The sequence below is a fragment of the Rhinatrema bivittatum genome, chromosome 6 (genome assembly GCF_901001135.1).
Source record: "Rhinatrema bivittatum chromosome 6, aRhiBiv1.1, whole genome shotgun sequence".
In the NCBI taxonomy this organism is placed as follows: Eukaryota; Metazoa; Chordata; class Amphibia; order Gymnophiona; family Rhinatrematidae; genus Rhinatrema; species Rhinatrema bivittatum.
The window spans coordinates 5,213,082-5,229,482 of NC_042620.1; the positions used below are offsets into that span (position 1 = coordinate 5,213,082).

General features: G+C 41.6%; 1 protein-coding gene across 10 annotated transcripts in view; it reads left to right on the forward strand.

Moving 5' to 3' along the window:
* DNAJB2 (DnaJ heat shock protein family (Hsp40) member B2) overlaps positions 1–16,401 on the forward strand; it is a 497,647-nt gene that overhangs the window by 127,322 nt on the left and 353,924 nt on the right. For 9 of the 10 annotated variants that reach the window (XM_029604995.1, XM_029604999.1, XM_029604998.1 and 6 more), the window contains one exon: positions 1,871–1,963. In XM_029604995.1, the coding sequence (XP_029460855.1) occupies positions 1,871–1,963 (93 nt within the window). The remainder of the gene's footprint in view (positions 1–1,870; positions 1,964–16,401) is intronic. The other variant, XM_029604997.1, reaches the window with a different exon arrangement.

The window sequence follows — 16,401 nt, forward strand, 5'->3', positions numbered from 1 at the left end:
GTTTGTGAATTGATTTGGGGGTTTATATGAATATTGTATTCTCTGATCTTTCCTTTCAAGATTAATATCTTGTAATTATTGTAAAATTGCATAAAGATAAAATTAAAAAAAAAAAAGTCTCAGATCAGTTGGAAGGGTATTCCATAAGAGTGGTCTGGCTATTGAGAAGGCACGTTGTCTTGTTGAAGTGAAGCAGGACAGTTTTGGAGAGGGAGCTTCAAGGAGACCAGTGTTTGTGGAACGTAAATTTCTTTTTGAAACTTAGAAAAATGTTGTATCCATCCAATTCGTCTTGTTATTATACAAAGTTTTATGAATAAGAGATAAGGCATTGTATTGGATTCTATAAAATATTGGCAACCAGTGTAGGACTTTTAGAACTGGAGTAATGTGATCTGATCTTTTGAGGTTGCTGAGTAATCTTGCCACAGCATTTTGTAAGAGTTGAAGCGGTGCAATGGTGGAAGCAAGTAATCCAAGAAGAATTGCATTACAATAATCTAATTTAGAAAATTAAAGGGTTTGCAAGACAATACAATAATCATGGTGATGGAGAGGTTTAATCCTTTTTAATATTTGAAGCTTGTAGAAGCCTTCTTTTATGATATTAATATGTTGCTTAAAACATAGTTCTGAGTCTAAATTGACTCCTAGATCTCTTATGTTGAGTAGAATTGTTTTGTTAGTTATATAGTTATTAAGATAGAGGTCAATTAAAGGTGAGGATTTATTACAGATATAGAGAATTTCTGTTTTATTGTGATTGAGAGTGAGGACCAGTTGTATTAATAGATGTTGGATTGTAGTGAGATAGGTGCTCCAAAGGTTAAGGGTATTAGAAATGTTATTTATCGGAAGAGGAATTAGTTTGGATTCCTTGTAATTAGTTTTGACTATGTACGATCTATTGCATAGGTATGATGTGAACCAGTTGATTGTGGTATCACATAAATAGATTTCCTCTAGTCTTTTCAGAAGAATATTATGGTTTACGGTGTCAAAGGCAACAGAAATATCAAAGAGAATAAGCATGAATTTTTGTCCATTGTCTAATCCTTTTAGGATTAAATTAGAGAGAGATATTAATAGGGTTTCCGTGCTGAGTACTTCTGAAACCTTGCTGAGCTGGAAAAAGTATTTTATGTTTTTCAAGGTGTTCTTGGAGTTGCTGATTAATGAATTTTTCTAATATTTTGGCTATGAAGGGGAGATTGAATATAGGTATAAAGTTGGCAATGTTAGTTTGGCCAAGATGAGATTTTTTGAGAGTAGGTTTAATCACTGCACATTTTAATTTATCAGGGAAAATGCCTTCATTTAGTGAAAGATTTATATCTGCAATTGGCCTAGCAATAATGTTAGAGACTAATTTAAGTAGTTTAGTTGGGATAGCATACATAACTTACATTTTCTCAAGTCAGCATCCTGATAGGGCAGTTTTGAGAGTATGCACAGAGCCTGCAAACACATTTTCAAAGGCAAAATCTCCATAGAGACATCAGGGGCTTATTTAGAATTCTGAGGCCCCAAGAAGCCTTACTTTTATATTTCTACCATTATTTTTATCCATTGTTCAATATAATGTTTTTAATTGAAATCCTTCATATTCCTCCTTGCCTTGCATCCTTTTATGCGGTCTCTAATTTTCTTCTCCAGTCTGCCTTATCTTCTCCTCTAAACTTCCTCTTCCTGTTTTTCTCCCCTTTGTCTCACTCCTTCCCTGATGAATGCCAGCGAGATAGGCTTCTCTCACCACCTCCTTTGACTCTGTTACTTGAAAGCTTGCTACTCACAGAGAAAAGCTGGCATCATGCATCTTGAATGTTGGTACAGATGTTGGTTCATTTAGCTTTCCCTTTCTGCTTTCCAGAAGACTTTGATCCATTCTTGGAGCAGAGCAGAGGCAGGACCAGGCGTCAGCAACCCACCCCATTCTCCTCATTCTCCTTCCCAGATCATTCAGGTAAGATACAGAAACGGACTAACTCATAGTAGTTGCCGCTAGTATGTTTTATAGTAATAAGTGCCCATTTGCTATACAGAGCATGCTAATGTTCAGTTTGTGGCATGGCGTATCTTACAGTATCCATGCCAGTATACATGTTTTATTTGTTGAAATTTCTATTGTGTCCAAAAAAAACTATAGCAGATGACGAATCATTTATGCACACAGAGTTTGAGGCCTGTTATAGGAATAATTGGAGAATGTCGGTATGACAATATAACAATACTACAAATATTAGGTACAGAATTTAAACATTTAATACAGTTGGATGAATATTAGAGTGGGGGAGCATCAAGGGTGCTTATAGTGCAATAGGGTATGGTGGGAATATACAGAGCTTAAAAGGGGTTCCATGTTACTGGCTTGGGCCACAAGCTGCTTCTATGAGCCAGGTTTTAATCATCTTTTTGAAGTATGTCTGTTGCAGAACCGTAGGATGTTACATAGGGTTGGGCAGAGCCTTCTTTCTGGTACTGGTGAGGTGCATTGTTTTTTAGGACGAGAATTGCAAAGCGAGCTTGGGGTAGTGAGTATAGGGAGCTGGCCAGAATTTAAGGAGTAAGTGATTTATTGAGATATGATGGCTCCAGGCCTTTGAGGGATTTGTAGATTAAGACCAGGATTTTGAATTTGATACAGAAGAGTGGGGGGAGCCAGTGCAGGAATTTAGAATTGGCATTCAATTACAAATGCACAAAATAAGTCAAAACAGAAACATGACAGCAGAAAAAGACTATATGGCCCATCTAGTCTGCCCATCTACCCAATTCATTTAGCATTCTAATTCCTTGGAGATCCCCTGTATTTATCTTGTGCTTTCTTGAATTCAGATACTCTTTGTCTCTATCACCTGCACTGGGAGGCCATTCCATGCATCCACTACCCTCACTGTAAAGAAGTATTTCCTAAGATTACTCCTTTCTACCTCCATTGCATAACCCATTTCATTTTCATTTTATTCTTAATATCCCACTTGTTAAACATGTTATCCAAGTGATAGTACAATTTAAAAGTACGTACATAAATCCAACCTAAACCAACTTAAAATTCTAAATCAATTAAAACATAAAACAAATAATGACCAGGAGAAGGACCAGATTTTTTTTCTGGTCCTTCTCCTCCTCAGTTTGCCCCATTAGATTCAGCCCACTGGTACCTTCGATGTAATCAACAATAGCCTGAAATCGCAGGGCTTTGTTGATTACTTTGACCTGGATGGTGGCAGCTAAAGGTGATGTTCCTCTCAGAGGGAGCAGTGGGGCCGGAAGAGGAGGAGCATCACACAATGAAAAGATACCTGTGCGGCCAGCAGTGGACTCCTTCCCACTGGCGGCAAAGAGAAGAGGCCCGTGCAGCTGCCAGTGGATCCCATCCCACTGGCGGTGAAGAAAGGAAGAGACCCATCTTTTCAGTTTGCCTAGTGGTGCAGAAGCCTTGCGGTATTAAAAGCTTGCGAGGGCAGTACTTTCTGTGCTGATCTCACGATACACAAGATTAGCATGGAGGAAGTGCTGCACCTCTGAATTTTCAATACCACGTGCACTGCAGAGAAGAGCAGCAGAGTGGCTTCAACGATGGATTGGCTCCTTGCTGGCACATGGTGACAATGGTATCAGAGAAGCAGGAGAGGTTCAGAGGCTGGTGTGTGTGTGTGAGAGAATGAATGAATGGGTGCCTGCATGGAGGGGTCTGTGTATGTGAGAATGAATGGGAGCTTGCCTGGGTGTATGTGTCAGGGAGCCAGTGAAAATGAGTGGATGTTTGTATGTGTGAGAGAGTCAGTGAGAATGAGTGCATGTTTGTGTGTATGTGGGTGAGTGAGAGCACATTGTATATATATGGGTCAGGGAGCATGTGTATATGGATGGATGAGAGAGCAGTGTGTATTTATTTATTTATTTTAATTTTAAAATGTTTATATACCGCTTTTACACACAAAACATATATAATAAAATCTCAAACAATATAGTATAAAAAACTAAAAACAAAAGCATATCAAAAAATAAAACTAATAAAAACTAAAATAATATCTAATCTAGTATTCAAGCACCAAACCACATAAGTGTATTAAAGTAAAGTAGCTGGGGAGTGGAGGAAGATAAGAGTCGAGGGTGATTAGGTGTGTTCTGATGCAGGAATCTTAAAGGCTAATTGAAATAAGTATGTTTTTAATGATTTCTTGAATTGTTGTGAATTTGAAATTTGTTAAATGCAGGAATCTTAAAGGCTAATTGAAATAAGTATGTTTTTAATGATTTCTTGAATTGTTGTGAATTTGAAATTTGTTAAATGCAGGAATCTTAAAGGCTAATTGAAATAAGTATGTTTTTAATGATTTCTTGAATTGTTGTGAATTTGAAATTTGTCAAAGACAGTTTGGTAGAGAATTCCAAATGGATAGACCAGCAACAGAGAAGGCTTTTTTTCGTGTAATGTCCAGCCTTGCAAGACGGACTGAAGGAATATCCAATAAGTTTTTAGTTAAAGATCTTAGGTGTTGTGTTGGTTTATAAATTCACAGGATGGAGCATAACCAAGTTGAAGATGGGTTATATATAAGTGTGTGGATAATGGACAACGTTTTATATTGGATCCTGAATTTAATGGGAAGCCAGTGGAAAGAACAAAGTATTGGAGAGATATGGTTTCTTAAAGAGGTACCGGATAGTATACGAACAGCAGCATTCTGAACTAATTGCAGGGGACGAATAGCTGAATCAGGTAAACCCAGATAGAGTGCATACAGTAATTGAGTCCTGAAAAAAACAAGGTATTGTATATGTATGTGGGTTAGAGAAAGAGAAGTGTGTTCAGCTGATTGGAAAACATCTACAGACAAAAGATGTCTTGAAAAATATGAAGAAAGTTTATTATACCAATTCAGTTGTCAGGCAGAATGGTCTTCCAAAAGGTTAAGGCTTTTTAATCAATTCATAAATCACAGCACTTTAGGTCCCCCACTGGTTCATTATTTCTCTGTTTTCAGATTCAGACTATTTTTGTTTTGTTTTTCTAAATGTGACAATTAGTTCGTAGGTATGTTTTATCTGCAGGGTTTTCCTGCTCCTTGTTTCGACTATCTATATTTGCTGTTTCACTCTCGTCCTTGGCTTTAGATTTGTGATATACGTATATCAAGCACTTATTTTACTGTCTCTTACATTATCCTTTGTGGGTTCACTTTTTGTTGTGTGCATTTGATTCTACACTTTAAGCACTTGGAGTACTTGTTTGTTGGTTTCCCCTCCATTTAACAGTCTTTATCCCAGGACAAGCAGGATGCTAGTCCTCGTGTATGGGTGACATCACTGATGGAGCCCTATCACGGAAAACGTTTTGTCAAAGTTTCTAGAAACTTTTGACTGGCACACTTAGCCCACTGAGCATGCCCAGTATGTCATGATCCCTCGAGCCACAGGGGTCTCCCTTCAGTCTTCGTTTTTCTGCGCTGCAGTTAGCATCGCAGAGAAGGAGCCCTGTGTGATTCTCTTCACACAATCTTGTTAAAAAAAAGTTAAAATCTTTCTGAAATTTTATCCCCTACATAGGGGTCTCCCTCCGACCACCAGCCGGTGAGTAAACTTTTTCCTGTTCGATTCGAGTAACAATTTTTTGGTCAGAAAGCCATTGACGGCTGTCTAGCTTTCATTATGGCCACAGGTTTAAAAAAATGCCCTAACTGTACTCGAACAATGTTGATTACCAACCCACACACCGAGTGTGTTTTGTACTTAGGGCAGTCCCATGACGTTTCTTCCTGACCAAAATGTGCGGAGATGACCGTCAAGGGTAGAAAGGCCCGACAGGAAAAAATGGAACATCTTTTCCACATACAACTAATGCCTTCGACGTCGACATCGACCCAATTGTCTCCGGCCGGAGCGTCAAAACTGTTAGTTATTCGCAAACGTCGCATGGAGGGCTTGGGAGACCGATTATCCCCGACTCCATCTGCGGCATCGATTAAAATAGACATCCGGGCTTGAAAAAGCCACTGAGCATCGACAGAAACATAGTCATCGACGTATTTAGACTCCAGAGGCCTTGTTATTGCCAAGGGAACCATCACCAAAAAGAACTCGTCTGCAAGAACTATCGAGGCCTACTACTCCAAGGTGTTCCCCACCTTCAAGGGTGCCGGACATCGAGCCACCACAGGGCCCTGTGGTAGAGCTGATGACGCCTTCTCTGCCACCACCTATAGCTGCTCTGACTTTCACCAGCTATAGCGGAGGAACTGAGCGGATTTATCCGCCAGGCAGTGTGACAAGCTCTCAGAGACTTGCATCCATCGACGCCTCCAGAACCGATGCCTATACCGGTGCCTTCACCGATGCCAGTGCCTTCACAGATGCCGACTCCGATACAAATACCGGATATGTCAATCTTGCCAGCCACTGATGTCAAAACTCGATGCCCTCATCGGTGCTATGTCAGTGCAGCCTGTCACTCCTAGCCCAGTCGGTGTCGATGATGCTTCCGGTACATCTCTACGACTGACTCTCAGCCGGGACCCTCAGGACTTTCCAGACAGAGAATTCCAGCCTCTCCGTCGATACCATTCTTTTTACCACAAAAACCATCGATGCCATCAAGGCCTCCTCATGTTTCTCCTCCAAAGTGTACACCATCGGACTCTTGGGAAGATAGACACTGACACATCTTCAGAGGACTTCATGTCGGAACCGTCCCTTCCTGAAGACAGAAAAAAGTCACCCCCAGAGGACCTGTCTTTTACCACTTTGTAAAAGAACTGGCTGACACTATTCCATTTAAATTAGTGTCTGAAGAGGATACTAGACATCAGACCTTAGAGCTTCTTCAGTTTGTAGACCCCCCTAAGGAATTATTGGCTATTCCAATACATGAGGTCCTGGTGGAACTACAGCACAGGTTATGGGAACATCCATGCTCAGTTCCACCAGTAAATGGAAGGATGGACACCACCACCTATCTGGTGCAGCACATCCCCGGCTATCAGAGAGCCCAGCTTCCACACCAATCAGTAGTGGTAGAATCTGCTTAGAAAAAACCAGAGAGTACGGCCTCATTCATCGACTCCACCAGGAAAAGAACAAAAGTTCTTGGACACTCTGGGCAGGAAAGTCTTCCAAGGCTCGATGCTTAATTCCAAAATAGCGTCATATCAACTTTATATGATGCAATACTAGCGTAACCTCTGGAAGCAGATGCAGCAATTAGCTGAAACCCTGCTTCAACCATTTCAGGACTCAGCTAATGAAATTATCCACAAAGGATTGGAAGCAGGCAAGCATGAGGTTTGAGCTGCCTTCAATAGTTTCGAAACCTCTTCACGAGTGGCAGCTACTGGGATCAATGCACGTCGTTGGGCCTGGCTCAAGGCTTCAACCTCAGGCCTGAGGTTCAAGAAAAGCTGGTAGATTTACCTTGTGTGGGCGATAATCTTTTTGGGACAAGAATTCAAGACGCAGTAGCCCAACTTAAGGAACATTCTGAAACTCTGCATCAATTATCTGCTATCCCACAAGATACTTCCTCTTGTCTCACGCCGCCCGGCACGAAAAGATACCAGAAAACCTTACTAAAGGCCACGTAGGTACTATCCGCCAGCACCCCATGGTAGACCATCAAGACCACAACAAAGATCCCAGCCTAGACAACCAAGGGCTTCTAGGCCTCAACCTCCACCTCAAACAGGCCCAGCGTCAGGCTTTTGAAAAACAGCCAGAGAACAGCAGCCATCTCACCAACCCCAACCCAACCATACACCCATTGGTCAAATATTACAACAGATCAATGGGTACGCTCAATTATAACAAGGGGTTACCAACTCAATTTTCTTATAATGCCAAAAAACTTCCCACCACAGTCTCTTTGGATAAACAAAGATCTTTTCACACTTCTGCAAGCAGAATTATCTGCCCTTCTGAGAACCAGGGCCATGGAACCAGTTCCCCGTCCTCAGCAGGGCAGAGGATTCTACTTCCGATATTTCCTCATTCCAAAGAAAACAGGAGGCCTATATCCCATCTTAGATCTCCAAAATCTCAACAGATTTCTACGGAAAGAAAAATTTCAGAATGGTATCTTTAGGCACCATGCTTCCCCTTCTTCAAACAGGAGACTGGCTCTGTTCTCTGGATCTACAAGACGCTTACGCTCACATTCCAATATTCCCTCCTCATCGCAAGTTTCTGCGTTTCCTAGTGGATCATCAACATTACCAATACCGGGTTCTGCCATTTGGACTTGCATCAGCACCCAGAGTATTTACAAAGTGCCTAGCAGTGGCTCATTTGCACAAGGACAGTGTACACGTTTTTCCTTACCTAGACGACTGGCTCATCAGAAGCCAATCACAGCAAGGAGCTCTCGCTTCTCTCAGGTGCACAATCAATTTACTTCACTCGTTGGGATTTCTCATCAACTACCAAAAATCCCACCTCCTCCCATCGCGACTACTACAATTCATCGGAGCAGAGTTGAACACCATAGTGTCAAGAGCGTTCCTCCCGAAAGACCGTGCAGAGACACACTCCTCATTAGTAAACTCTCTACGCTTAAAGAATCAGGCAACAGCACATCAGTTTCTAACTTTACTCGGCCACATGGCCTCCACAGTTCATGTCACTCCTATGGCCAGATTAGCCATGAGAATAACCCAATGGACATTAAGATCACAGTGGATACAAGCCATCCAACCACTATCCTCTCCAGTTCAAATAACCCACCAACTACGTTCTTCTCTCCTTTGGTGGGTGAACGAGAACAACTTGCGCAAAGGCCTGCTTTTCCAACAACCGGTTCCGCAAGTGACTTTAACTACAGATGCATCCACCTTGGGTTGGGGAGCTCACACAGACAATCTCCAAACCCCAAGGTACTTGGACAAAACTCGAAGCAACTTTTCAAATCAATTTCCTGGAACTTCGAGCTGTACCTTATGCTCTACATGCGTTCAAGGACTGCCTTTCACACAAGACTGTTCTGATACAAACGGACAACACAGTTGCCATGTGGTACCTGAACAAACAGGGAGGTACGGGCTAGTATCTCCTTTGTCAAGAAGCCACACAGATTTGGGACTGGGCCCTGACACATTCCATGTTTTCACGGGCTACTTATCTGGCAGGCATTCACAACATACTGACAGACTGCCTCAGTCGGCAATTCCAATCACACAAGTGGTCCCTGGATCCCTTAGTAGCGACCAGGATATTCCAACGTTGGGGTCAACCAACAATAGACCTCTTTGCGTCCGAACTGAATCACAAAGTGGATAACTTTTACTCCCTGCACAAGCAGAGAAATCAATTGGCCAGGGACGCCTTTGCTCGCCCCCGGAAATCAGGTCTTCTATATGCGTATCCCCTGATACCGTTAATAACCAAGACTCTAGTGAAACTACAACAGGACAACAGGGTCCAGGATACTCATAGCCCCGTATTGGCCTCGACAAATGTGGTTTCCCATGCTCCTGCATCTCTCAACCAGGGAATCGATTTGCCTGGGTACATCTCCCACTCTCATAACTCAAGATCAGGGCAGGTTGTGCCATCCCAACCTTCAATCCCTATCTGTAACAGCCTGGATGTTGAAAGTTTAATCTTACAACCACTCACTCTTTCCATTAATGTCTCTCAAGTGCTTGTAGCTTCACGTAAACCTTCCACACGAAAAAACTATAGGGGTATACTACCGTCCACCTGGTCAAGACGGTGAGACGGACAGTGAAATGGTAAGAGAAATTAGGGAAGCTACCCAAATTGGTAGTGCAGTAATAATGGGAGACTTCAATTACCCCAATATTGACTGGGTAAATGTATCATCGGGACACACTAGAGAGATAACGTTCCTGGATGGAATAAATGATAGCTTTATGGAGCAATTGGTTCAGGAACAGACGAGAGAGGGAGCAATTTTAGATCTAATTCTCAGTGGAGCACAGGACTTGGTGAGAGAGGTAACGGTGGTGGGACTGCTTGGCAATAGTGATCATAATATGATCAAATTTGATTTAATGACTGGAAGAGGAAAAGTGCGCAAATCCAAGGCTCTCGTGCTAAACTTTCAAAAGGGAAACTTTGATAAAAATGAGAAAAATTGTTAGAAAAAAACTGAAAGGAGCAGCTACAAAAGTAAAAAATGTCCAAGAGGCGTGGTCATTGTTAAAAAATACCATTCTAGAAGCACAGTCGCGATGTATTCCACACATTAAGAAAGTTGGAAAGAAGGCAAAACGATTACTGGCATGGTTAAAAGGGGAGGTGAAAGAAGCTATTTTAGCCAAAAGATCTTCATTCAAAAATTGGAAGAAGGAACCAACAGAAGAAAATAGGATAAAGCATAAACGTTGGAAAGTTAAATGTAAGACATTGATAAGACAGGCTAAGAGAGAATTTGAAAAGAAGTTTGCTGTAGAGGCAAAAACTCACAGTAAAAACTTTTAAAAATATATCTGAAGCAGAAAGCCTGTGAGGGAGTCAGTTGGACCGTTAGATGATCGAGGGGTTAAAGGGGCACTTAGAGAAGATAAGGCCATCGCGGAAAGATTAAATGATTTCTTTGCTTCGGTGTTTACTGAAGAGGATGTTGGGGAGGTACCCGTAATGGAGAAGGTTTTCATGGGTAATGATTCAGATGGACTGAATCAAATCACGGTGAACCTAGAAGATGTGGTAGGCCTGATTGACAAACTGAAGAGTAGTAAATCACCTGGACCGGATGGTATACACCCCAGAGTTCTGAAGGAACTAAAAAATGAAATTTCAGACCTATTAGTAAAAATTTGTAACCTATCATTAAAATCATCCATTGTACCTGAAGACTGGAGGATAGCAAATGTAACCCCAATATTTAAAAAGGGTTCCAGGGGCGATCCGGGAAACTACAGACTGGTTAGCCTGACTTCAGTGCCATGGAAAATAGTGGAAAGTGTTCTAAAGACATGGTTTAATGGAACAAAGTCAGCATGGCTTTACCCAGGGCAAGTCTTGCCTCACAAATCTGCTTCACTTTTTTGAAGGAGTTAATAAACATGTGGATAAAGGTGAACAGGTAGATATAGTATACTTGGATTTTCAGAAGGTGTTTGACAAAGTTCCTCATGAGAGGCTTCTAGGAAAAGTAAAATGTCATGGGATAGGTGGCGATGTCATTTTGTGGATTGCAAACTGGCTAAAAGACAGGAAACAGAGAGTAGGATTAAATGGACAATTTTCTCAGTGGAAGGGAGTGGACAGTGGAATGCCTCAGGGATCTGTATTGGGACCCTTACTTTTCAATATATTTATAAATGATCTGGAAAGAAATACGACGAGTGAGATAATCAAATTTGCAGATGACATAAAATTGTTCAGAGTAGTTAAATCACAAGCAGATTGTGATAAATTGCAGGAAGACTTTGTGAGACAGGAAAATTGAGCATCCAAATGGCAGATAAAATTTAATGTGGATAAGTGCAAGGTGATGCATATAGGGAAAAATAACCCATGCTATAATTACACAATGTTGGGTTCCATATTAAGTGCTACAACCCAAGAAAGAGATCTAGGTGTCATAGTGGATAACACATTGAAATTGTCGGTTCAGTGTGCTGCGGCAGTCAAAAAAGCAAATAGAATGTTGGGAATTATTAGAAAGGGAATGGTGAATAAAACGGAAAATGTCATAATGCCTCTGTATCTCTCCATGGTGAGACTGCACCTTGAATACTGTGTACAATTCTGGTCGCCGCATCTCAAAAAAGATATAATTGCGATGGAGAAGGTACAGAGAAGGGCTACCAAAATGATAAGGGGAATGGAACAGCTCCCCTATAAGGAAAGACTAAAGAGGTTAGGACTTTTCAGCTTGGAGAAGAGACGGCTGAGGGGGGATATGATAGAGATGTTTAAAATTATGAGAGGTCTAGAATGGGTAGATGTGAATCGGTTATTTACTCTTTCGGATAATAGAAAACTAGGGGGCACTCCATGAAATTAGCATGGGGCACATTTAAAACTAATCGGAGAAAGTTCTTTTTTATTCAACGCACAATTAAACTCTGGAATTTGTTGCCAGAGGATGTGGTTAGTGCAGTTAGTGTAGCTGTGTTTAAAAAAGGATTGGATAAGTTCTTGGAGGAGAAGTCCATTACCTGCTATTAAGTTCACTTAGAGAATAGCCACTGCCATTAGCAATGGTAACATGGAATAGACTTAGCTTTTGGGTACTTGGCAGGTTCTTATGGCCTGGATTGGCCACTGTTGGAAACAGGATGCTGGGCTTGATGGACCCTTGGTCTGACCCAGTATGGCACTTTCTTATGTTCTTATGTAAAATGGAAAAGATTTACCACGTGGTGCACACAGAAAAAGCAAGTTTGCTTACCGTAAACGGTGTTTCTGTAGATAGCAGGATGAATTAGCCATGCTGTTGATGGGACTGTCTATCAAGGCCCATGAGGCGGAGCTTTATCAAAGCTTAATGCAGAGCTTTGCTCTGCGGCTGCGCATGTGTTCCCACGCAGGAAGACAGATTCTCCTCAGTCAGTAATTAAGCATAGATGTTTGTGTAATCTTGACTGTCCAGGGAGGAGGGAGGGGCCGCATGACTAATTCATCTTGCTATCTACGGAAACACCGTTTATGATAAGCAAATTTGCTTTTTCCTGTCGATAGCAGGGCTGAATTAACCATGCTGTTGATGGAAGTCCCAAGCACTTGGTCACGCCACATTGACTATTTATTAAGCCTTCAGAATAGGGTGTGACATTGTGGGCAGTCAAGTGTTGGTTATGGATTTATGCAAGTTTGTAAGACTGTTTGACCGATTTTTGGCGTCTGCAGTCACTTGATGATCGAAACAGTAATGAGAAGTGAAGGTATGCAGAGATGACCATGTGGCCGTTTTGCAAATATCCAGAAGAGGAACGTCTCTCATTGTGATGGTTATTTAACTTAATGACTTAATGACAATTTATGCCACTCCCAGTTGAATATTTTAATTATTTTTTCAGGTTCTTGTTGTATACCTTTGTTTTTTGTTCTTTGTAAAGGCCATGCCTATTTGATACTCAAGCTATCATTGTTCTAATTTATCTGTAAACCGATACGATGTGCAAACGGTTTTCGGTATATAAAATCTTTAAAATAAATAATGGCGGTATAGAAAAGTATTTTTAAATAAATAAATCTTTTTTCATTTCTGCCATCAGGGATAGGATATGAGAGAGAGGTTGACTATGTTGAGACAACTGGAATTTTAGTCCCGACTGTAGTCCGCGCATGTGAAGGCGGGTGTTTGGGACTGTGTGAATGGCCGCTGCCATCTGTCCCAAAACCGTGATTACTAGACGAGCTGACGGTTTTGGCATAGCTAGTAGTTGGGATAGAAGCGTTCGCAAAATAAATTTTCTTTCTTTCGGAAGGAATGCTCTGTTCCTGGTGGTAATTAGTTGTGCTCCTATGAATTGAAGAGTTTGAGAGGGAGTGAGTTTGGATTTTTCGTAATTTACGACAAGGCCTAAGTCCTGGAAGCATTCTATAGTTTGCTCGAGATGAGTCTGTAGTATCTGTGGGTCTGATGCGACTATGAGCCAGTCGTCCAGATAAGGAAATAATTTGATTCCCCTTTTTCTTAAGTGGGCCACCACCACTGCCATACATTTTGTGAAAACCCTGGGAGCTGCTGATAGTCCAAAAGGAAGGACATTGTATTGGTAGTGTTTGCCATTGCATTGGAAGCAGAGGTATTGCCATGATGCTGGATGCATTGGGATATGAGTGTAAGCATCCTTCAGATCCAGGGAACACAGCCAGACGCATTGCAGAAGCGGTAGGATCAACTTGAGAGATACCATCTTAAACTTTTCCCATACGAGGTGTTTGTTCAACTTCCTGAGATCCAGGATGGGGCGTAATCCACCCAATTTCTTGGGAATGAGGAAGTAGGGGGAGTAGGCCCATATTGTGATGGGTTGATGGAATGGATTGTATTTCTTTTATTTATTTATTTATTTATTTATTTTTAATTTTTATAGACCGAAGTTCTTGTAGGAACTACAAATCAATCCGGTTTACATACAACTTTTAAATGCCCAAAAAGAGTAGGGGGCTTTACATAGAACAATAAAACAGGTAACAATAGAACAATAACAATAATGATGGAACAAATAGAATAGAATAGATAACCAATTAAACATAGTAATATAGTAATAAATATTATATAGAAAATAAATATAAAAGGGATAGAGTAAATTAAGTGTGAATACAGTATAAATACAAAAGATGAAAGAGCTAAAAAATTAAGGTACAGTTGAAAAAATCGTAATAGCAAAAAACAGTGAGATAACCCATGATTTGGGTTAATAGACTTGATTAGGTAGCATTAGATGTCTGGGAAGGCTTCGTACCTTTCTGGGTACGAAGGTGGAATAATTCATTTTCCAGTTGTCTGATTTCCTCGACTTTCTCTGAGGTGGCTCAGCCAAGGGAAGGATGGCATAGTATTGAAATTCAGTCTGTACCCTTCTCTGATTATCTGTAATACCCAAAGATCTGTCGTGATAGTTGACTAGGCTTGTAAAAGGTTGGTTAATCTGCCTCCAATAAACGTAGGTGGTGGTGGCCCAGTCCTCTTTAAAAAGACGTTGCGGGCTTCGGGTTGTTTTGCTGTGTTTGCACTTGGGTCCGCTGGGTTCTGGGACAACCTCTCCTCTGTTGGGTTTGTTGTCCCTGTGGGCGTTGAACCGGTGTGTACGGAATAGTTCTGTAGGATTGGTAAGGTCTGAACTGACATCTTTGATATGTGGGACGTCGAAATTGCGGAAGATAACGGTGAGAGAAAGAAGTATGCGGTATGGCATTGGTTAAGGACTGCACTGCTACTGATTGTTCTTTTAGTTGTGCTACCGTCTCTTGTAGACGGTCTCCAGATAAGTTGTTCCCTGTACAGGGGAGGTTCGCCAACCTTTTGTGGACGTCTTCACGAAATACACTGGATCTGAGCCATGCTATTCTACGGGCTACGATGGCCATTGCAGATCTAGAATTTGGCTCAAAAGACTCGTAAACGGTTCTGAGAAGGTGTCTCATAGCCTCCTCCGTATCTTGCAGTGTTTGGGGCGGGGTTGGTGTGGTTTCCCCTGATGGAAATAGAAGTTTTAATTTCTGCACACACTCATATATATATATATTGGACTATGTAGAATTGATGATGTTTTATTCTAGCTGCTAACATTGCGGATTGGAAATATTTCTTAGCGAAGCCGTCCAAATATTTATGATCCCTCCCTGGGGGAGCGCTGGAGTGTGTTTTTGTTCTCTTTGCCCTCTGTAGTGCTGACTCCACCACTATAGAGGCTTGTGGCAATTGTGATGGTGAATAACATTTTGAGTGCCTCATTTTGAATTTTAGATCAATTTTCCTCGATACTGGAGGGATTGAGAAAAGGGTCTCCTAAGAATTTCCCAGCAGAGTATCCAGAACTTGATGTGATGGTAATGAAGTGGGTTCGGAAGGGAGATCAAAGATCTTTAGGATACCTAAAGTCTCCGTTCTAGGGTCCGGAACCTTTTGGGTGTCTAGACTTAAAGTTGTTCTAACTTTATCAAGGAACTTGGGGTAGGAAAGGTCCTCTGGGGGAGAGTATAGTTCTTGTGGCTCCTCTGCGGGGTCGGATGGATATCCGGTAGAAGTAACAGGAGAGGTAGGTTGTGAGACAGGATGCGAGAATGGTTTCGTGGGATCCTGAGGTTGCGGTTGTGGAGGTGGAGAAGAATATCTTGGTGGAGACATAGGTGGGAGTTGAGGCAGTACTGGAGGTAAGCTTGGTGGCGCAGATGGTGACTCCAAATTGTGTGATGGCACCTGTGGTATTTGTAAACTTGATTGTATAGAGGCAAATAAACCTGTGAGGGTGGAAGAAATCTGTGCCATTGCCTGCTGTGGTAAGTTAGGGAGAAGTGGAGGAATGTCTGGTAAACCTTCATCCTCAAGTTCTGGAAGTTGTCGAGGTTCAGATAGGTTCCATCCCCGGGATACCGAGGAGAGATCAGAATACACTCCATCCCTTCCTTGATTTTGTTGGAGAGTGTGTCTTTCTTTTGGAACCTTTGTCCGGATGAGACGGATGTCTAGGAGTAGAAAATTCTTTTGAGGTAGGTGAACGATTACCCTCAGTAACGTTGTGTTGCTTGGATTTTCTTTTATATAGTTTATCGGTATCCCTATGTAATGTATTGATGAAAGTGTAGAGGAAGGTCTAGGCATTTGTGGTGATGGTTCTAGTATCTGCTCTTCTTGCTGATGAGGCCTCATCGGATACTCGTGCGGTGAAGGAGTTTGTGGCGACTGAGATGACCTATGCATTGATTTTTTTTACGTTTTTGCACCGTTTGCATCGACCTTTGCGTCAAATGCGTCGAGTCGGG